This window comes from Panicum virgatum, chromosome 7K (assembly GCF_016808335.1).
Source record: "Panicum virgatum strain AP13 chromosome 7K, P.virgatum_v5, whole genome shotgun sequence".
In the NCBI taxonomy this organism is placed as follows: Eukaryota; Viridiplantae; Streptophyta; class Magnoliopsida; order Poales; family Poaceae; genus Panicum; species Panicum virgatum.
The window spans coordinates 34856767-34878763 of NC_053142.1; the positions used below are offsets into that span (position 1 = coordinate 34856767).

General features: G+C 49.6%; 2 protein-coding genes across 2 annotated transcripts; both read right to left on the minus strand.

Moving 5' to 3' along the window:
* Positions 1-2494: 2494 nt before the first annotated feature.
* On the minus strand, positions 2495-3561 carry LOC120642266. The gene has a single exon (XM_039918725.1). It carries the CDS (start codon positions 3394-3396, stop codon positions 2704-2706), a length of 693 nt encoding a protein of 230 aa, XP_039774659.1. The 5' UTR covers positions 3397-3561; the 3' UTR covers positions 2495-2703.
* Positions 3562-18948: 15387 nt separating this feature from the next.
* LOC120642267 (lipoyl synthase, mitochondrial) lies at positions 18949-21774 on the minus strand. Its single transcript, XM_039918726.1, has 4 exons — positions 21215-21774; positions 20352-20563; positions 19854-20233; positions 18949-19375 (listed from the first exon to the last, which is right to left on the minus strand). Exons 1-4 carry the CDS (start codon positions 21655-21657, stop codon positions 19253-19255), a joined length of 1158 nt encoding a protein of 385 aa, XP_039774660.1. The 5' UTR covers positions 21658-21774; the 3' UTR covers positions 18949-19252.
* Positions 21775-21997: the final 223 nt, after the last annotated feature.

Below are 21997 nucleotides of genomic sequence, written 5' to 3' on the forward strand. Positions count from 1 at the left end.
CGATGGAACTCAAAATGCAGCTCTGTATCAAAGAGCTCGACTAAAACAGCCGTGAGCTAAGCTACTCAAGTTTATGTGCATGCAGAAACCGAACAGAAGTGATTGAGACTGACAGCAACAAATAAATTAGCTGGACCTGGGTCAAGATGGGAACGGGCCGGGTCGACCCATCGGGTAGTGGACCCGACCCATAAAAGCAAGGCCAATGGGCCATATGAGCCGGCCTCAAGTCTGATAAGAGTCCATAGAAGCCGGAGTCTACCGACCCAATGGGCCGGATGGGTCGACCCAAAACAACTCTATCACCCCATTTAATCCCAAGTTCTATTCTACCATCCCATCTTATCTCTAGTTCTATCTGACGCATGGGAGATAGATAAACATGGAGGCGAGCAAGCTAGGCGCGGTGGCGGCATCTCGATGCGTCTCAGTGTCATCCGGCGGCCATGAATCTTCATGCCGCGCTCCATCTCTGTTATTCTCCCGTGGGTATCCTGTATGGTGAGTGAACTAGAACCAGATCTTTGCATACACTACCTAGCTAACCCCAAGTGCAAAGGAGCAGCTGGCCACCAAGCAACTACGGAGAACGATTCTTCTTCTTCCTCCTGGACACACAGCTTGCCTGGCCATAGTAGGTATCAAGGCAGTTGGTATACTGACAAGTCTGCACCAGATCTAACATTGTAATGATCTAATCCCACTTCACCTTTGTTCGATCCTACCTAGCTTGCTAGTGCACTAGTTTCAAAGAATTCACCTACTGAGCTAATACTCAGCATCGCATGATTCGGTTCATGACATTATCACGGTTTTGGAAATATTGTTGTTTGTAGAGTTTTCAGCTAGCACTAGATGATACTATATTAGTTTTAATAATTTTGCACTCTACCTTGCTCTTATTTACACTGATTTATTTGTTGTATGAACATATAACTTCATTTATACTATATGTTATGTTTGAATGGGTCAACCTATTATATCTATTAAGTCAACGAGGCTATATATAGATGATAGATTGGGTCGGCCCGTAGCCTCACAAATTGGCCCTGACGTCATAGGGGCCAGGTCTAAGGCCAAGCTCCCAGCGCTGCCGCCGCACACAACACTGCCCGCCGCCCACCGGCCACCGTGGGCGCACCTCCTCGCTCCATCCCAGCCCAAGGTGAGAAGAGCAGCGGGGTGCCCTCGCTCCCCTCGCCGTTTCCCCCTAGCCCTAGCCGCCGCCGGGTCCCGCAGCGCCGCCGCCCGCCGCCGTGGCGCCGCCGCCCGCCGCCACCCCTCAAATCGAGGAGGGGAATCAATTCCCCGCGCCGCCCTGCCCCTTTTCCCCTCCTACCCGGCCGCCCCCGAGCCCCCAGGGCCGCCGGCCTCCCCCTCCCCTGTTTTGGTCGTGGGGGAGAGGAAGAAGAAGGGCATTTTGCCCAAAAACCCCCCGCCCTTCTTTCTATTCTCTAAAGAGCCCCATATATGTTCCTTTCAAAGAAAAGCCCTTCTCTTTTATTTATTTAGCGAACTAGTCCCTCCACCATATAAACAAAATTCTAAATATACCCCTGACCCTTTTTGAATAGCCCGATTATTTTCAAAAATTCCAATCAAGCCCTTGCCCTTTCAAAAATAATTACAAAGAGGCCCCTGAACCCCGGTTTAACCTCTAAACCCCTCTTCGACCTATCATTTCATGCGCCAAACATTCTCCGTTTGACCTGAAACTTTACCATGCCATCCCTAATATAATTTCAGCCATGCCATTAGAAAACCTCCCAAAAATATTACTCCTATCTCCACATCTTAATTGTTTCCGATTCAAGCTCAACGATAAAACTTTTGTTTCCCAAAAAACGGTGTGAACGAGGGAGAACCCGTTGACGAGAGCCAAAAAAGACACTTGGCAAAGGTGGCTAGATGCCGAGTGCCAGCATAATGCACTCGGCATTGACAGAACATTGCCGAGTGTCCCATGGACGGCACTCGGCAAAATATATTTTGCCGAGTGTCCTACACCTCGCACTCGGCAACTAGTAACTGTAACGGACGTGGTAACTGGTACCGGTCGGGGTAACGGAGTAACGGTCGTGGTAACAGTCGTGTGCGGTGCACGTGACATTATTTGCCGAGTGTTTACTGTCAGGCACTCGGCAAAGCTGGGTTTGCCGAGTGTCCCGTAGCCGGCACTCGGCAAACAATAACGGCCTGAACGCCACCCCACGGTAACGGGCGCGTGCGGGGCACGTGAGGATGTTTGCCGAGTGTATTTTTTGAGGCACTCGGCAAAGTTATATTTGCCGAGTGTCTCATCAGAGGCACTCGGCAAAGATTGATTTTGTCGAGTGTCAGATGAGCGGCACTCAGCAAACATTAATTTTGCCGAGTGTCAGGTTTTTGCCGAGGGCTTTTTTGAAGCACTCGGCAAATGTAAACTCTGCCGAGTGCTCGATATTATACACTCGGCAAAGTCTCGGGCACTCAGGCACACGTGTTGTTTCCGGTAGTGTCTGAAGCTGCAATGGTAATTATACACGAGTGGGATATGTATCATACAAGAATACAATATAGTAAGTGCTCTGGCGCCCTAATCAAACCGCTAGCCAGTGCACAGTTTAGCACTATAATATTATATATGTAAGCAAGACGATGCACTCGCCTTGGAATTTTTTTTCTTTCCAATCAACGTTTCTCAAGTTGCGGCGTCGCCGCGGCCTACTGACTGACGAACGTTGCCGCGAGGAACATGTCCTCCTCGCTGCCGACCCACCCGCACTGGCCGCAGCGGTCGCCGGCGCTGCAGCAGCAGAGCCCGCTCGCGCCGACGGGTCTCGTCGCCCCCATCCCTCCACCACCACCACCGGCGACGGCGGCGCGGGCGGTGCTGCTGACCTCGACCAGCAGCCGGGGCGCCTTGCGCCCGCCCAGCTCGCGGCCCGCCGCCGGCGCGAGCGTGAGCCACCTCTCCAGCGGCGACGCCGCGTCCTCCGGCCACGCGAGCTCCGCGCGCGCCAGCGCCCGCGACGGCCGCCGCCTCCGCGCGCCGGCTCCCAGCAGCGACGCCAGCCCGGACGGCGGCGACGACGACGGGCGCGGCCTCCAGCGCAGCTCGAACGCGATCCCCCCTCGTTCCGGCGCCGCGGCGGCAGCGCCCGCAACGCTCGGCGGGTCACCCCAGCGCTCGAATCGCGCGAGTTCGCCCCAGAACGGCTCCCCGTCGCGGCCGCCGCCGAAGGGAACCTCCCGCGTGTCGACGCGCAGCCGCCGCCGCCCGTCGCCCGCCGGGACGTAGTACCTCACGAAGAGGGCGCCGCCGCCCTCCAGCCGCTGATCCGCCGGGTCCAGGACGGCCACCCTGACGACCTTGACGCCGAGCTCGAGGCTCGGCTTCCCGCGCACGCTCTCCATCGTCCCCTGCGCTGCGCGCGCGTCCAGCGACGACGACGAGTCAACAAGAACAGAACGCGGCGGAGCACCACCAACTAGTGGCGCGCACACGCGATCAGCTGCGTTGGCCTTGGCCGTGTGAGCGCCGAGCGGAGCAGATGAGGTAGGCAGGAGAAGGATGATGAGGAGCCCCAGAATATATAGGCAGATGAGGTTGGCCTTTGGCCGTCGAGGAGCCGCAAGAGCGGCGAGGCCGGGCGCCCCCGATCACCTGATCGACGGGCAGATAAGGACGCGTCGCGCCAAATGGCGACGCCGATATGGTTAACTATGGGTTCGAACGCAGCGATGACGCTTTTTTTTCCCACTAGAGCAACATGCGTTTGCTTCTCTGAATCTCTGATAACCACCCGCACTGAGCTGATGCGATCGACGACGCATCGCTTTGTGGCCAAGCGGAGGCTGGATTGGTCGACGCACGGGGAAGGGAAAAGCAGAGATGAGGACGGGCGGAGCCTACGCGCGTCTGAATCGGATTCAGAATTTCAGATAAGCAGAGATGAGGACGGGCGGACGTTGCAGTACACCTCGGACCGATGCTTGCTCACGCGTGCCTAGTTTACTAGCCGGCGGGTCAATTCAGACGCGGATTAGCCGCCCTCTTTTTCCATCTCCCTTCTCCGGGGATTATTGTTAAACGCGTGCTATAGGTGATTCGTGCTCGGAAGATTCAACACCGAGTAGGGTCGAAGAGCTGCGCACAGCACAGGGAAGACGCATATGCTGAGGGCGAGCGCTCCTCCTAGTGCTCGGTTGACCCAGGAGCCACTGGCTGGCGAGCATGATGGTGGGGTACCTACACTCACCGTCTCACCCTGAATGGGGTGTTGACCAATTCAGTTAATGACGACGCCACATTCCAGTTAATGACGACGCCACATTCCGCCACATACTCCTGGACTCATTGCAGCAGCGGTCAGCTCCTTTTCCACTGGAGCAAGGCACCATGCCAAACCGATCCGACGAATGACGAAACACACTCCTACTACCCCCACACTCCACCAAGCGCTCATCCACGGCGATTTTTTTTATATTAAAAAATCAAAATTTCAAAAATATATGCCCGTTCCAAAAAAATTCAAAAATATACCATGGTCGCCCTATGGGGGCGACAGACCCTAAATATATTTTTTTTCTTCAAATTTGCAACGAGGTACCTAGTCGGGGGCGCGCGGAAGGAAGGGGGGCCTGTCGCCCCCCCCACCCACGGGCGACACAGGCCCCCCCTCGGGCGACCGGGGGGCCCACCCACAGGCGCGACAGAGGGGCCTGTCGCCCCCCCCCTCGGGCGACCGGCCCTTCCCCTCCTATATAAGCATTCTACCCCCATTTTCTCCTCATTTGAGCCCAAAAATTCCACCAAAAATCTAGAAAAAAAGAGGGGTGAGGAGAAGGGAAGCGGCGAAACCCTGCCGGATTGCGCACTTGTGATCTGCAGGTTAGTACATTTAGCTTATGTATTTTTCTATTGGTATTATAGAGTAATTTAATTTAATTAGTGCTATAGTAGAATCATTTAAGTAGGAGTTTAATGATACTTTAGTTACGTAGTAATAAATTAGTTTAGAAAATTAGTACTATGCGTTTATTATTACAATTGCAGTACTATTAGAGACGTGTTTATAAATTAATTACGATTTAGAATAGAATTTCGCATATGCAATATAGAATTTGAGTGTCATCACGTAGTTATGAATACTTATATGTTGTAGTTGAAATCCATACTTAGTTTTTACGGATTATTGAATAAGGTAGTGAAGTAAAGAGTATAACTCGATAAGTATTCTGTGATATACAGATATGTCGAGTAAGATGCAGTTTCAAGTATTTTTTGGTGACTACAATGTTTTGTATGGGCCAAATGGAGTAGATCTTTCTGCCTTTAAGTGCACATCTAGCACCATAGATAAACCTCTGGAGAGGAGTTTTGGTTCCATATGTAAGTGGTTGCAGCGTGGGTTCCGTATTGATACGGAGACACATGTGATGACCGTCCAGTCTCTTGTTAATTGGGAGGTAGAAAGTGATTTATGAGAATTGATGATGATACACAGCACTGATGACTGGCAGAAGTACATGCAAGCAGCTCTATAGCATGTGTTTGAGGTTCTATGCAAGGATAGAACTGATCGTGGTATCCGTAGAGATAGGGTGGTACAGGAGAGTTTGATTACAGTAGATGGCAAAGTCTTCTGCTCTTGCATGAAGCCTAAGTTATTGCATTTGCCATGCTCGCATCTCATTGCGGCATGTGCAGAGTCTGGGTTGCAGCCAGGAGTATTTGTTTCACCTTACTTCATCAAGGAAGCAGCTGTATCCACCTACGGACATGAGGTATACATGATTGGAATAGTGGGACCTTTCATTCAGGATAATGAGGACAAGATGTTTATTTTTGATCCAGCCACTAAGAAAGGCAAAGGCCGCCGTCAGACACGTCGTATTCGGAATGGTATGGACGAGTCCGAAGCAAGAAAGGCACAAAAGCGTTGCAGCCAATGTAGAGCATTGGGTCACAACTACAAGAAGTGTCCTTAGAATGTACTTCACGATGCTGCTGACGTCGGTCCTTCCGGAAATCCCAGAGATGGAGCACCTCCTACGTTCAAACGACCATCGGCGAGAATTGCTCGTGGAAGGCACTCGGTGTCATGATCCACCAGTGTGTAGTTTGTACCTATATACTAATCATGCGTGGAGTTTGTATCGAACATATCTGTAATATGTAGTAATCGTGCGTCCAGTTTGTATGGAACATATCTGTAATATATAAATATCGTCCGTCCAGTTTGTATCGAACCTATCTGTAATATGTAGTAATCGTGCGTGGAGTTTGTATCGAACATATCTGTAATATGTAGTAATCGTGTATGGAGTTTGTATCGAACATATCTGTAATGTATAAATATCGTGCGTTCAGTTTGTATGGAACATATATGTACCTATGTGTTCTCATATATTTTTGAATGCAGGTATGGAGATGGACTCCTTGCTAGACCCAGTTATCGACTCGAGCCACAAGTCTTTCTTTGCAGCAGTTGAGCACCGAGCTGTAGCGAAAATGGCCTCTCATGCCATATTTCAATATAATGTTTTGGCGATTGATGACACACGCAACACTTGAACTAATGTGTTTGCTTAGATGACCATTCTCAGGCTTTTAGGTTCAAGTGATGACAAAGAGAAGATAGGCGTAGCTAGGCCCAAAGGGCCGCCCCTACGGGGGTTCCGCTACCCGGTTAGCGGACGGGGGTCGAGGGGGAGCCGCCCCTCGCGGGTCTCAGGGCAGCGCCCTGAAAGCTCTTCGATTCAGGAGCACCGGAAGAACCGACGCCAGGGCATCGGAGCATCCGGTGGTAGTCGGAAGAACCGACGCCATAATACCTTGGTGCAGAAGGGAATCGAAGCCAAGTCAGCCTATAGGCACCGGTTGAACCGACGGTCCAAAATAGGGCATCGGTGCATTGGGCGTCCTATGTACCAGAGACGATGTCAAGCGCCCAGGAGAAGTTTCTTCAGCACCGGTTCAACCGACGGTGCATCGGAGCATACCGTCGGTGCATTGGCCGTCCTTTGTACCAGAGACGATGTCAAGTGCCCAGGAGAAGTTTCTTCAGCACCGGTTCAACCGACGGTGCATCGGTGCATACCACCGGTGTAATGACGTCAGCGTCCAGGAGAAGATTCTTTCAGCACCGGTTGAACCGGTGAGGCATCGGTGCATTGCATCGGTTCAACCGGTGGTCTCTGCGTCTGCTGTCAGGACTTCAACGGCTACTTCATGTTGTGAGTGACCGGATGAACCGACGCTACCCCACCAAGAGGCATCGGTTCTTCCGGTGATACGCAGTTTTTCAGCTGACCGTTGGAGCAACGGCTACAAGACTTGGTGGCCTATATATACGCCTCACCCCGTCCATTTGATGTGTGCTGGAGTTGCTGAACATCCCAAACACACCCAAGAACATCTCCAACCACCATAGAGCTTCATTGTACATCATATAGGCTTAAGCACACTTGTTAGAGTGCTTAGTGCTTGATTAGGGATTAGTTCTTGTGAGAGCTCCCTTGAGAGAAGTCTTGCTGCGGCAAGCAAACACTTGTACTCGTCGTGTGACCCTCCGACTTGGTGTGGAGTGGCAACGACACTTTGTGCGGGGAAGGAGGTCCCTACTTGGTGTTAAAGCTCCAAGATAGTGAAGACGGTGCCGTGGTGACGCTTCGAGATAGACGGTGGCGGTGACCTCGTCTTTGTGACTTGGTGTCACTTAGCCTTTGCTTGTCGGGAGCCTTGGAGGCGTGGCAAGACGGTGATCAAGCGAAGAGACTCGGTATCACACTTGTTCTTTGTGAGCAAGTGGCCGTGGACGTAGGGAGGGACTTTGGTGTCCTAACCGAACCACGTTAAATCGTGTGTCTTGGTGTCTTCACGGGAGTTCGCATATCCTCTCCCTTACCGCATTACGTTTCCGCATTTACTCTTTCTTGCTTACCTTTACTTTCCTAGTTAGTTTGATTAGGATTGACTATAGGTTGCAAGTCTTTTGGGGTAAGTAGAGGGTAGCATAGATAAACCTTAGTCATAACTAGCATGTGTAGGACGTGTTAGGTTTATCTTATGCAATTAGATTGAGCCCTAGGATAGAAAAGCGATTAGCGACCCTATTCACCCCCTCCCCCTCTAGGGTCGGACACCCCGGGAAAGATGACAAGGGTGTCTGCATGAATCCGCCAGCAGGTGGAGGAGGAGCAGTGGGGTCGAACTGGAGCTGCTGGGGTGTAGGGAGCTGAGGCTCTGGCAGTCCAGTGTGTCGGTACAGCTGACCGAAGCATCCCGAGAAGAAGGTAAACATCTGCTGCTGGATCTGGGACTGCTGCTGAAGCTGTAACCTCATGGCCTCCTGCTGCTGTCGAATCCCCTCAAGCACCAGAGTCTGGGCCTCCTGCTGGCGAGCCTGCTCGGCCTGCATGCTCAGCTGAGCTGCTGCAAATCTGTCCTGCTGATCTGAGAGCCGAGTAAGAATAGTAGCGAGTGCATCTGGCTGAGTGACCTGAGCGGTGGAGACTGGAGGAGCGGGAGCTCGTGCTGCACCAGAAGATCCTGCCTCATCATCATGAGCTCCTCGAGGGACGGTAACAGTGGGAATGAAGTCCTCGTCATCCTCCGAGTCCTCTGAGTCAGTGATCAGGTAGTGTGGGAGCTGGGCCTCTGCAGCTGCTAGTGAAGCGTCCTCGGCTGCTGTCGGATCATCTGCAACTCTGCCCTCAGCCAAGAAACGCTCATCCAGAACCCGCTGTGCTCGGCGTTGGCCTCTCGAGCCACGACGACCGTCTCGAGGAGTAGCTGGTGAGTAAAAACTGAACTGTGTCCTCGAGTGCTCCAGCTCATCCATACGCTCATTCTGACTTAGCTGAGCCAGAATCCAACAGATCCAATGAGCAAACGGATGTCGACGGTGAACTGTCATGCCATCCAGAATCACATCCTCTAGTTCGCAGATAAAGAAGTCGACTAGGTCAAAGTCACGACCTGTCATGATATGAAGTAGAAGCCACTGCTGCAGAGCTGTGATCCCCTCATTGTATCCAATCCGAAACAACAAGCTCTTCCTCAAGGCTAGATGGATAGTGTGTGCCATGGGAGTCAGCCTGTCCGGAGTCCTCGGTGTGCCAGGTAGGAAAGGCTGCTGAAACAGAACACTGATCTCCTCATCAGATGGAACGTGAGACTTGTGAGGACGTCGAGGAGGTACCGTGCTGCCATAAGCCTGATAGTGTATGAAGTGTGGCTCCTCGGCAATCTGAACTCCAAGATAGGTAGCCAGTCGTGCTCGGGTCAAACGATAGTGCCTTTCCTGGAACATGAAGTCTATAAACTGCCGGTCCTCCTCAATAAACAGAGTGGCGTAGAAGACTCGAACCCACTCTCGAATATACCTGGACCTCTCACTGAGTAGAGCAGGCAATCCAACATATCTCTCAAAGAGAGGAAGCACTGGAGTCCCACCTGCTGCTACACGCATAGCTACCCAGTGGAGCATCTTGTGCTCACTAATCTTGATGTCCAACTGGCAGTAGGTGTGGTAAAAAGACTCCTGAAGCAGAGTGTAAAAACGACGATCAACTCCGACATCCCTCTGCTCGGGAAACCACTGCTCTGGGGTCACATAACGCAATCTCTTGACCCTAGGTCCTGGAATACCCCTGAGATCGAACAACTCAACCTCGGGCAGCTCCTCACCACTGTCCTGACCACCTGTCTGAGTCTGACTGTCGGTGTGCTGCTGCGGTGCATGACTTGCTCCCCTCTGAGTGCCACCACCTCGAGTCCGTGGACGTGAGCGGGACTCAGGTGTGGCCTGAGCTGTCTGAGTACGTCCTGAGCGACGTAACTGCTGCTGTGGCTCCCCCTGAGCCTGAGGCTCTCTGATCCTGAGTGAGCCCTGCCTGTCAGCTGCATCTGCCACTGCCTCGGCCTGCTCTCGCTCGCGGTCCTCACGGGTGTGCTTCTTCTTTTTCTGCACAACCATCTTGCTCTTGCCCTTCTTGTCACCAGCCATCTGACATAGAGAGTCAAAACAAAGTTTTGATTTGAGCCTATGACATGAATTCTAGTGGATAACTTCTGAAAGAACACACTAATATAGATCTCATCAAGTTAAAGAGCCTATGTGTGTGAGTGAGAGGCAAAGATCATGTGTGGTCATGTGTGATAGATATGAAAAGTGAAACATGACACATGTGAAGATCATACCCTGGAGGATTAGAGAAGAGAATTCGACAAAGATCGAAGAAAACCCCTTTGGAGCAAAAGCTCGAACACCTTGAGCGCGCTTGAACCAAAGGTGCAAGGAACTCAAATCAGGGCTCGAAACGCGGTGGAAACTCCAAAGGAGTGGAGCAGGAGGGGCTACGCGCGTAAAGGAGTCTGTTGGCGACGGTGATGAGCGGCGGCGCGGCGAGGAAGAGTCGGAGCGTAGGTGCACAGGCGCGGCGAGGGCGTGAAGCAGGCGGCGTAGGCGCGGAGCGGGCGAGGCGCGAGCGAGGCGCGGGCGAGGAGGAGCTAGGCGCGTGCGGCGGCGCAGGGGCGGAGCGTGTGGAGCAGTGGCGGCGAGTGGGCGCGTGGCGGCGGAGCGAGGGCACGGGCGGCGGTTCGCGAGGAAGAAGGTGAGCGTGAGACTGACTCGCGGGGCCCGCGGAACGGTTAAGAGAAACAGGACGTGCGGGCCCGCCAACCCTAAAGCACCGGAAGGTCCGACGGTTTAAAGAAAAAGCATCGGAGTAACCATCGGAGCAAAGTTGACCGGATCTGGACGAGATTGAAACGTGGTCAAAAGGGGCACCGGAAGATCCGCCACTGAGGCACCGGAACATCCGACAAGCGTCGGTGCATCTGCAGGAGTAAGGTCCAGAGGCTATGCAAGGCCCATTTACTCCACGCAGTAGCACCGGTTGAACCGATGCTGAAGCGTCGGTTCATCCGCCATACATCGGAAGCACCGGTGATCCATCGGAGTAACGGCCGGAGGTTGTTCCAGAGGCGTTGCAGAAACCTAGCCACGAAGACTTAAGCACCGGTTGAACCGATGAGATGAAAAGCAAGGCGTCGGTTTAACCGGTGGTTAAAGAAAATTTCTGCTGAACTACAAACTCTACTTCTGATCCAAAAACTTAAAGCCAAAGCCATAAACACTCAGTTTTGGATCATTTTCGAGAGACAACCTCACCCCTCAAACACTCAAACTAAATGCTCGCAAGCTTTTATATTAACTTAGGCAAATTAAGATCCAAGCGAGGTTTAAACACAAAAACCAAATGTATGAGCCACTTTGCCTATGAACTTAGAGATAGAAAATTTAAGTTCGATAGAACGTGACTCAATAGGCATGAAAGCACAACATTGATCTTATCACCCTTGTAGAGATGATATATCATATTTAGCATGAATATCTTTCTCGAAGTGTGATTTGCTCCCTTGTGATGCTACTAACGTGATGCAATGCCAATGCAAAGCGTGAAATTAAACATGGATGCATTCTATATGACAAGCACATGCATTGCAAAATTTAAATCTATCTTGTCAAGTTTGAACCCTCGTCAAGCTTCTTCATGATGAACCTTTCTTCATGCCATGAGCAAAACCAAGACCACCGGCTCATGCAAGACCCATGTTCATCACTATCTTGACAAGGTTAGACAAGCCCCTAGCTCATGTACATATGAAATGCATCTATATGACAAGGCAATTATATGACGTTAGAAGCATCTAGAACGTTAAGCTCACTCCTTAGCCTAACAAAAGTACTCTCGTCTAAAGGTTTTGTGAATATATCCGCCAATTGCTCCTCGGATCTCACACCTTGTAGAGATATATCTCCTTTGGCTTCGTGATCACGCAAGAAGTGATGGCGAATATCAATGTGCTTTGTGCGAGAGTGTTGAACCGGATTTTTGGCAATTTTTACGGCACTTTCATTATCACAAAGGAGCGGGATCCTATCTAGTTTCACACCGAAGTCCAAAAGGGTTTGCTTCATATATAGGATTTGGGCACAACATGCACCGGCCGCTATATATTCCGCTTCCGCGGTGGACAAAGCCACGGAATTTTGCTTCTTACTCGACCAAGAAACTAGAGAACGCCCAAGCAAGTGGCAACCCCCGGAGGTACTCTTGCGATCCACACGGCTTCCGGCAAAATCCGAATCCGAGTATCCCAAGAGATCTAAACTAGCGCCTTTGGGGTACCACAAGCCTATGCTAGGGGTGTGCTTGAGATACCGAAGGATCCTATTCACAGCCGAAAGGTGTGACTCCTTTGGGTTAGCTTGAAAGCGGGCACACAAGCACACACTAAACATTATATCGGGCCTAGATGCGGTAAGGTAAAGCAAAGACCCTATCATTGAACGATAGAGGGATTGATCAACCGGTTTACCGTCCACATCCAAGTCGAGATGCCCATTGGTTGCCATGGGTGTCTTGATTGGCTTGCACTCATCCATCTTGAACTTCTTCAAGATATCTTTAGTATATTTTTCTTGATGGATGAATGTCCCTTCCTTCATTTGTTTGACTTGAAAACCAAGGAAGAAGGTCAATTCGCCAATCATGGACATCTCGAATTCCCTAGACATCATGGTAGCAAACTCATGGCTTAGTAAATCATTAGTTGAGCCAAAGATAATATCGTCAACATAAATTTGACAAATGAAAAGATCCCCGTTGACGTCTTTTGTGAACAACGTGGTGTCCACCCTCCCGATCTTGAAGCCTTGCATGATTAGGAAGTCACGAAGCCTCTCATACCAAGCCCTTGGAGCTTGTTTTAGCCCATAGAGTGCCTTGTGCAACCTATAAACATGGTTAGGATTCCTCGGATCTTCAAACCCGGGAGGTTGCTCAACATAAACAAGTTCGTTAATAACGCCATTTAAGAATGCACTTTTCACATCCATTTGATACAACTTAATGTTATGATGTGAAGAGTAAGCAAGAAGGATACGGATAGCTTCAAGTCTTGCGACCGGAGCAAAGGTTTCACCAAAATCCAAACCTTCGACTTGAGAAAACCCTTTTGCCACAAGTCTTGCTTTGTTGCGTATCACCACCCCATGTTCATCTTGCTTGTTTCGAAAGACCCACTTGGTGCCGATGATGTTCTTGTCTTTTGGAGGAGCTTCGAGGACCCAAACTTCATTGCGGGTGAAGTTGTTCAATTCTTCTTGCATGGCCATCACCCAATCCGAGTCCTCAAGCGCTTCCTCTATGCTAGTGGGTTCAATACAAGAAACAAACGAGTGATGTTCATAAAATGAAGCATGCTTAGAGCGAGTTCTTACTCCCTTGGAAGGACTACCAATGATTTGACCAATTGGATGATCCTTGGAGATGCGACCATGCTTCACTAGCGGTATTTGCGTGGATGGTCGTTGGGGTGGATCTTGTGTGACTTGTACTTGTTGTGGAACAATTTGCTCTTCTTGTTCTTGGACTTGGGGTGTTGGTGTTGGCACATCTTCTTGAGGTAGTGGATCATCTTTTTCTTGATCTTTATCCACTTGGGGTGCCTTGGAGGTGCTTGGTGTAGATGAGGAAGGTCCTCCCCCTTGATCATTGCCTTTATGCACCTCTTCCGGCTTGATATCCCCAATGGACATATTCTTCAAAGCTTCATCAATCTCTTCATCACCTACATTTTCATAGCCAACAACCTCCTCTTGGGAGCCATTAGATTCATCAAACTCCACATCACATGTTTCTTCAACTAACCCGGAGGTTTGATTGAATACTCTATATGCTTTGGAGTTTGATGCATAACCAAGAAAGAAACCTTCATCACATCTACTTTCAAACTTACCGAGCCTTTTCTTCTTGTAGATGAAGCATTTGCAACCGAGTGTATCCCCACCGAAGGGATTAGTTCTTGCGAGAGCTCCCTTGAGAGAAGTCTTGCTGCGGCAAGCAAACACTTGTACTCGTCGTGTGACCCTCCGACTTGGTGTGGAGTGGCAACGACACTTTGTGCGGGGAAGGAGGTCCCTACTTGGTGTTAAAGCTCCAAGATAGTGAAGACGGTGCCGTGGTGACGCTTCGAGATAGACGGTGGCGGTGACCTCGTCTTTGTGACTTGGTGTCACTTAGCCTTTGCTTGTCGGGAGCCTTGGAGGCGTGGCAAGACGGTGATCAAGCGAAGAGACTCGGTATCACACTTGTTCTTTGTGAGCAAGTGGCCGTGGACGTAGGGAGGGACTTTGGTGTCCTAACCGAACCACGTTAAATCGTGTGTCTTGGTGTCTTCACGGGAGTTCGCATATCCTCTCCCTTACCGCATTACGTTTCCGCATTTACTCTTTCTTGCTTACCTTTACTTTCCTAGTTAGTTTGATTAGGATTGACTATAGGTTGCAAGTCTTTTGGGGTAAGTAGAGGGTAGCATAGATAAACCTTAGTCATAACTAGCATGTGTAGGACGTGTTAGGTTTATCTTATGCAATTAGATTGAGCCCTAGGATAGAAAAGCGATTAGCGACCCTATTCACCCCCTCCCCCTCTAGGGTCGGACACCCCGGTGATCCTTACACGAGCCCTAGAGGTGCTACGTCCTCGTCCACCTGGGGAGGCGATCTCCATACACCACGATTGTGTTGACAGGTATGTAATGAAATATTATTGTTTATCACTTATGTATTCGTCGGTATCCCTTTGTTTCGACAATTTTGTTTATTGCATATTACGTGAGTCCGGTCTACTGACTCTGGGCCGTCTTGTCGAGGGTGGGCCTATTCAGCTCGACCGATCCCTCCTGACGGCGCTCGTTGACAGATGGAGGCCGGAGACACACACGTTCCACCTCCCGTGTGGGGAGATGACTCCTACGCTACAGGACGTGGCCTACCTCCTCGGCCTCCCTATCGCCGGGGAGGATGTAGGTTCGCGTGTGGTGGCGGCCTCGTGGAAGGATGACCTGGAGGCCCGTTTTGCCCTGGTTGACCGCGTGGAAGAAGCAAGTCCGATCAACCCGCACCCGCGAGCAGCAGGTCCTTCGAAGACCTGGTTCCTACAGTTTACAGTACGTATTCATTGCATATTTAAGTTTAATTGTTACAATTCACATGTTGCATTGTCGGTTCAAACCATTAATCTTAATTTTTTATGCAGCCTACCCTGTTGGCTGCGGATGCCGACGAGTACAGTGTGACCAGATCGCTGGAGGCGTACCTACTTTGGTTGTTTGGTTACATCATATTCAACAACATTCATGGCAACTCGGTCGATAGGATTCTCCTTCCGTATGCACGGGAGATTGCGGATGGGGATGAGGACGTACCGGCCTACAGCTGGGGTGAGGCGGTACTTGCAGCCACTTACCGTGGACTCTACGACGGCTGCATAAAGACACATGGGAACGTTATCCTGGCGGGCTGCCCACTACTGCTACAACTTTGGTCGTACGAGAGGCTAGCCGATGGTCGGCCCATCGTCAGCCACGAGCCTTACCACGAGGCCATGTACGGCGACGAGGAGGACGACAGGCCCACTATGGGAACTCTCTAGATCTGGTGTCAGGTATGTTCGCAACAAATCTAATTTTGTTGTTCATTGTTACATGATGCATTAGCGCACTTTTAATTTTACTTATTCGGACTGCAGAGGTCCTGGGCGCATACACAGGTTAGACGCGCATATCCTGAGTTTGTTTCGGAGCTCGACATGCTGACGCCCGAGGACGTTGTCTGGAAGCCTTACAGCCCAGAGGTTGTGGCTACCCGTGCACCAGCAGGCCTGTCTTCGCACTACTCCGCGAATGCGAGCGTGTGGCTTACTACAACCGTCCTGGTTTATGACATCGCGGTTGAGGCATATTGCCCATGGAGAGTCAGGAGACAGTTTGGGCAGCGCCAGGAGTTTCTGGTGCCCACCGCGTTGGAGCGTGTTAGTCGCCAGGACCACAGGTAATTATGAATGAACTTGGCTCATACATTCGTGTCGAATCTAACGATTCATCGTGGTCCACTTTTGTAGGTTGTCAAGGAGTGGCTTGCTGTGCTATGATGATTGGCTCACCAAGATGCAGTCGTGGGTGGACCAATGGGAACATGTAGACGAGCACTTGGTCCATCCAACAGGACCACACACAGACAGCTCCTTTAGGGCTTACCTCACCTGTTACTTACCCCGGACTAGGGCTCGTCTGGTTTATGTTGACACTCACCCGCAGCCACACCAGGCGAGGCCTCAGGATGGCTATGCCTGGCACCACGTGGAGGCACTAGCTGGCGCGGTGAGTCTCTTGATCATATTTGTATATATATATATATATATATATATATATATATATATATATATATATTCATAAGATAATTTATGTGTTTCTAACTGTTCCTTTACTGAGTGGATGCAGTTTCGTCATTGCAACATGATGGAGACGGACTGCTCGACTTACCTGACGAGGGTACGTGCCGGATCCCCAATGACCCAGTTTGAGCAGACAAAGGCATGGTCGAGGCAGCATGACCAGTTGCGTCAGGTAGTGCACAACTTGGGAAGCCGTGTGCATTACGAAGACAGCCACGGGTCGTCACAGGCCTCGTCGTCGTTCCCGTGTCCGGCGACCATGCACGGGCCGACATCGCAGTACTACACAACTGCAGGTAACGTAGATATCTCTTTAAAATTAGATCAAGTGTTCCTACATATTTACTAATATCACAAATAGGATACGATCCAGCTACTGCGTTCGGTCATACTGGAATATTTAGAGGGACACCACCAGTTGGCGGACCGTATCCAGGGATGGTACTGGGGCCACAGATACCGGCCTACACAGGTTAGTTTATGATTCGTATTTCGGTTTCTACATGTCATGACGAAAGACACGAGCATACGCTAACATCCGCATTTTATGCGTAGGATTCTACTCCGATGCGGGCGCCGGACCTTCTTCCTCCTCCTTTCGACCTGGTACAAAATACTCTTTCAATACACTCACTAATTTACCACGCAACATATGTTGGTTTACGTTTATATGTTACGCAGGGTTTGTTTCGAGTACGTTCGTTCCAGATAACGAGGGCTTCGCCTTAGACAAACTTGACAGCTTGACTCCAGACTCACCTGGCGCGCCCGGTGACCCCGATGTCTTGGGGTATTCACAGCTAGGAGGAGCACCACTTGGGATCTCTCAGCAGCAGACACCGTAGCCCCTTTTGCGTCCTGAGCGACAGGTGAGGTCTCCGGATCATCACACCTACTCCGAGGGCCATGTCCGTGCCCAGCAGAGGGCTAAGAGGGTCCGACGCCCTAGGGGTGGTTAGATATATCCGAAGTTTGTATCTCTGATGTTTATTTGTAATGAGATAGCTGTGGACCGCTTATTTGTACACTTCAACGTTCGCCTCTGATCACTCTCGTATTTTCTATTACATACGATAGATGGTATGTTTATGCTTCGTTGCTCCATTAGGACTAACTACGATTCAAACTCGACATTATGTACATGTCCAGTGAATGCAAATTAGGTACGAGACATACATACAAGCATAATACAACATTAATAATACTAAATGCGAATACATCTTGAACCGATGAACATCATATGTTATAGATCATGGCATGAAATCATCTAGGTCGTCATCCCAGTTGACAGATGGTGGTGCTGCAGGTGGTGTAGTATGGCTCGACGAACCTCTTGTCTTTCCCTTTCTCTCTTTTCTGGATCTACGTTCATGTGCAGGGGGAGGAACATCATGTGTTGGAGGCCATGGTTTGGGGGGCATAAAGTCATCCATGTCGTCATCCCAGTTAACACAAGTTGGTGCTTGAGGTGCTGCAGCATGACTTGACGAACCTCTTCCCTTTTCCTTTCTCTCTTTTCTGGATCTAGGTTCATGTACAAGGGAAGAAACATCACGTGTTGGAGGCCATGGTTTGGGGGGCATAAAGTCATCCATGTCGTCATCCAAGTTAACACAATTTGGTGCTTGAGGTGCTGCAGCATGACTTGACGAACCTCCGGTCATCTGTTCTTGTGGAGGCCAAGTACTATCACCCGAAGATCTTCTCCACCTCCTTCGCCTAGTTTGCGGCATAAGTCCACCGAAGATACATACCAATTTACGGAAATTTGGTATCGATTTGTTAATCAACTCCGTGTCCTCGGGGTAATCCTAGCATATAATTAACAACAATGTTACTGTTTCAAACATATGGATTCCAAATGACGGGCGAGATTAGAACTGAATGAGAGTTACCTTAATGTGCATCTCATACACCTCTGGCCGCATCCATATCTTAGAAGAGCTTTGTAAGAATCCAATGATATTAGGATGATTCGCTAGTTCACATACTCTCATGTATATCTTCTGATGTTCTAGCAGGTGTCCCTTTACATCTTGCGTTGTAATACCTCGAAATAATGTCAAATCTTTAACCTCTACTACTTTCGACAACACCATCTCTATCGTACCATCCGCTAACGAATCCAACTTCTTACTGATAATAAGATGGGTCATGATATCAAGATACTTCACCTCTCTCTTTTTTTTGAATTTTTGGTGCAATTTTTAGGCTCAAATGAGAAGGTAAAGGAGGCCAGGGCTTATATAGGGTGGGAGACCCCGTCGCCGGGGGAAGTGGCGACAAGCCCCCTCCCCCCGGCTAGGGACCTCTTTGCAAATTCAAAAAAAATTAGATTAAGATCCTGTCGCCCGTTGCTTGGGCGACAGGACCCCTGTCGCCCCTGGGCCGGGCGACCGGGGTATTTTCGAAAATTTTCAAAACGAACATATATTTTTAAAATTTTTATTTTTTTAAATATAAAAAAGAAAAAGGCGCCTCATCCACGAGCCAATGGCACCGTGCCATTGGCACGGCCTTGCCATGTTGACAGCACAAAAGATGGCCCAGTCCAGTTGACTCCCAGCAGTGCGTGTATCAGCAGGATTTGTGCGCTGCTGCAGGTACCCATCTCCTGTTATGATCCACAGCAGATTGGGCGATTGGATCCACCACTGACACGGCAAGTTCCAAGCCCTGTATTCACATTCTGTACAATCAAAATACACAGGTGGCGATGGCCTAAAGTGATGTTACAACAAATGAATCTGACCACAAAAGGGGAGAAAATTGATCTGCTGAAGCACAAGTGTTTCAACTCGCGAGGGAGCGCGAAGCAATGCAGAGTGGCATAAAGGAGCCCGCAGGAGTTATTCTATGATAAAAAAAGGAGAAATGTGTGGTGGCAGAAATCAGCATGGCTTTCCGACAATGAAGCAGTGGGGAGCTTATTTGCAGCATAGCAATGTCAAGGGGTCAATTATGCACTTGACTCTGCAGTGGATCCTTTTGCTCGATCAGCTTCAATCATAGCTTTGATGTAGAATTCACCAGCCTTGTAGGAGGACCGAACCATAGGCCCAGATGCAACATAACGGAAACCCTGCCATTAAGAATTAAGGCCATGAAAAATTTAGTCACCAACCCCAGCTAAACAAGCTCAATGCAAAATATGATCCATGGTCTGCTTGAAGCTCATTAAAACTGAGAAAGATTCTAGGAACCAAAAGGGCAACAAGTGTTTTGCAATCAAAGCACTGCTGCAGCATACATGACACTGCAAGTTCCAAGATCTTCATTACTCTAGCGCAACAAAATTTTGGTTACCAATTATAGAATCACAAGAAGGAAGAACATTCTATTTATGAGATCTTTCTATGTTCTTATGCCAACCAATAATCCGCACAAAAGAGACAGTAGGGTCAAGAATAGCGTAGGAACACTGTCATGTATGACAACAACACTGTGAAGGTTGAAAACAAGTTTGTCATGTATAATATGTAGCATAGGAACTGTATTTGGGGATAAACGCATTGCATAATACAAAAGGCTAACAGGAATGCAAGTGGGGTAGGCAATACCATTTCAACACCAAGGGCCCTATACTTCTCAAAAGCTTCAGGTGTAACGTACTCAGAAACAGGCATGTGACGTTTTGATGGCCTCATGTACTGGCCAAATGTTATAACATCAACACCAGCATCCCGCACTTTTTCCATGGTGCTAATAACTTGATCCGGAGTCTCCCCGCAACCCAGCATTACTGATGTCTTCGTAAGGGTACCAGGAGGAGCATACTCTTTTGCCATTTTCAGAACATCTATAGATTGTTTGAAATTTGCACGATAGTCTCGGACACTTCTTTGCAGCTCCTCCACTGTTTCAATGTTGTGTGCAAAAACATGCAACCCAGAAGTTGCAACCTTCTCTACACAGCTTGGATCTCCACGGAAATCAGGTACTGCAAAATTAGTAGTATAAGGATACAAGATATTACAGTAATTTGACAGCGGGCAGATGATTGACTTCATGCTAACATGCAAGTGACTAAGCAATTCAGTGTGAAACATGTCTCTTACCAAGTGCTTCAATAAGCATCTCTGGCTTCAAAGCCTTTAACTTTTGTACTGTTTCAGCAAAGTGACCACTGCCCTGATCAGGTAAATCATCCCGGTCAACACTCGTGATGACTATATATTCAAGGCCCCATGAGGCAATAGCTTGAGCGACATTGGAAGGCTCATCAGGATCTGGTGGTGGAGGAGTTCGAGATGTCTTGACATTGCAGAATCTGAAAATTGTTAACTTCTCAAATTCATAAGCAACTAAGAGATGGGCCTTAAGCTCATTTCTCCAAAAGGTGAATTACATCACAAACAGCAAGAAATCACATCCTTGTCATGCAGGCTCACACACACAACAACAAAAAAATAAAGTTTTGATGAAACAGGCTAAAATTATGTACTTATGTGGCCTAAATCATAAAACCTGCAGGTTCCCCTAAAATGGACACCAAAGACACAATAGAATAAGCAGATTTCCTGTAGAATTGCTTCATATAGAAATCATCCATTTTTACTGGTCTATCACTAAATAGAACTACGCCGTGCTGTCTAAGAGTTTGTAAATTTAGATATTGTCATATTGATAACATCATTGCAGCATAGAAGCTAAGATCTTTATATTCACATCATAAAAAGTACAAAAGTATCTACAAGATCCAGAAGAAATCAAGTTATATGAATTCAAACAGCCCAAGATTTGCACTGCAGCTTGTTAGTCTAAATGTCTAGCATACAGAAGCAAGAGAATTGTGAATACCAATTTCTAATATACAGAATCCGAATATAGCAAAAATAAGGTCTCGCCTGTAAACACCCTAAGCATCTGTATACACGATACCAGAAACAAGCAGTACAATGAGCATGACGGATCTCTTTACCTGCAGCCGCGCGTGCAGGTGTCCCCAAGGATCATAATTGTGGCGGTGGCGGTTCCGGTCTCGCCGCCGGACCAGCACTCGCCGAGGTTGGGGCACCGTGCCTCCTCGCAGACGGTGTGCAGCTTCAGCTCCCGCAGCTTGGCCTTGATGGCCGCGTACTTGGCGCCACCCGGCACGGTCTCCTTCATCCACTTGGGCTTGGGCAGCGGGCGCTTCCGCGTCCCCACCTCCACCGAGTACGTGAAGTCCCCCAGCGACGGCGCATCCGCCTGCAGCCGCGCGCGCAGCTCCGCGAGCCGCCCCGCCGACGGAGGCGCGGACGGAGGCGAGGACACGGACGAGTCGAGGGTTTGGAGGAGCGACGGGGTGGAGGAGATGCAGCGGGAGGGGGCCTGGGTCAGGGCCCGCGCCAGGGAGGCCGCGAGGTGGCGGCGGCCGTGCATGGCTGCAGCGCCGGCGGCGGCCGTGGTGGACGGCTGCGGTGGGAGACGAGATGGGGGGTTGTTTGGTGAGGACGTCGAAGAGAGGATTCGATGGAAGCGAAATCCGGTAGAGCGTTTTGGGCACTGGAAGACGTATTCTGCTTCCGATCTTGGAGCACCACTTGGCGGTCAGCTGGCGTAAAGACCTGAAAGGCTGAAACTGAAGCCATCGTTGGTCAACTCAAATTACAATACTGTAAATTTCAATCGATGTAAATATAAGAGCTAATGGGAATACTTTACGGTATCCTATTGCCATCCACGTCATTGTCATCCACGTTCATTGACTTGGTGACCTCTA

Excerpts from the sequence above, each read along its gene's own strand:
- LOC120642267 (XM_039918726.1), bottom strand. The coding sequence starts at position 21,657 with ATGCACGGCCGCCGCCACCTCGCGGCCTCCCTGGCGCGGGCCCTGACC. Across the intron at positions 20,564-21,214 it reads ACCTGCACGCGCGGCTGCAG|ATTCTGCAATGTCAAGACAT; the intron begins GTAAAGAGATCC and ends AACAATTTTCAG. Across the intron at positions 19,376-19,853 it reads GGGCCCTTGGTGTTGAAATG|GGTTTCCGTTATGTTGCATC; the intron begins GTATTGCCTACC and ends TCTTAATGGCAG.
- LOC120642266 (XM_039918725.1), bottom strand. The coding sequence starts at position 3,396 with ATGGAGAGCGTGCGCGGGAAGCCGAGCCTCGAGCTCGGCGTCAAGGTC.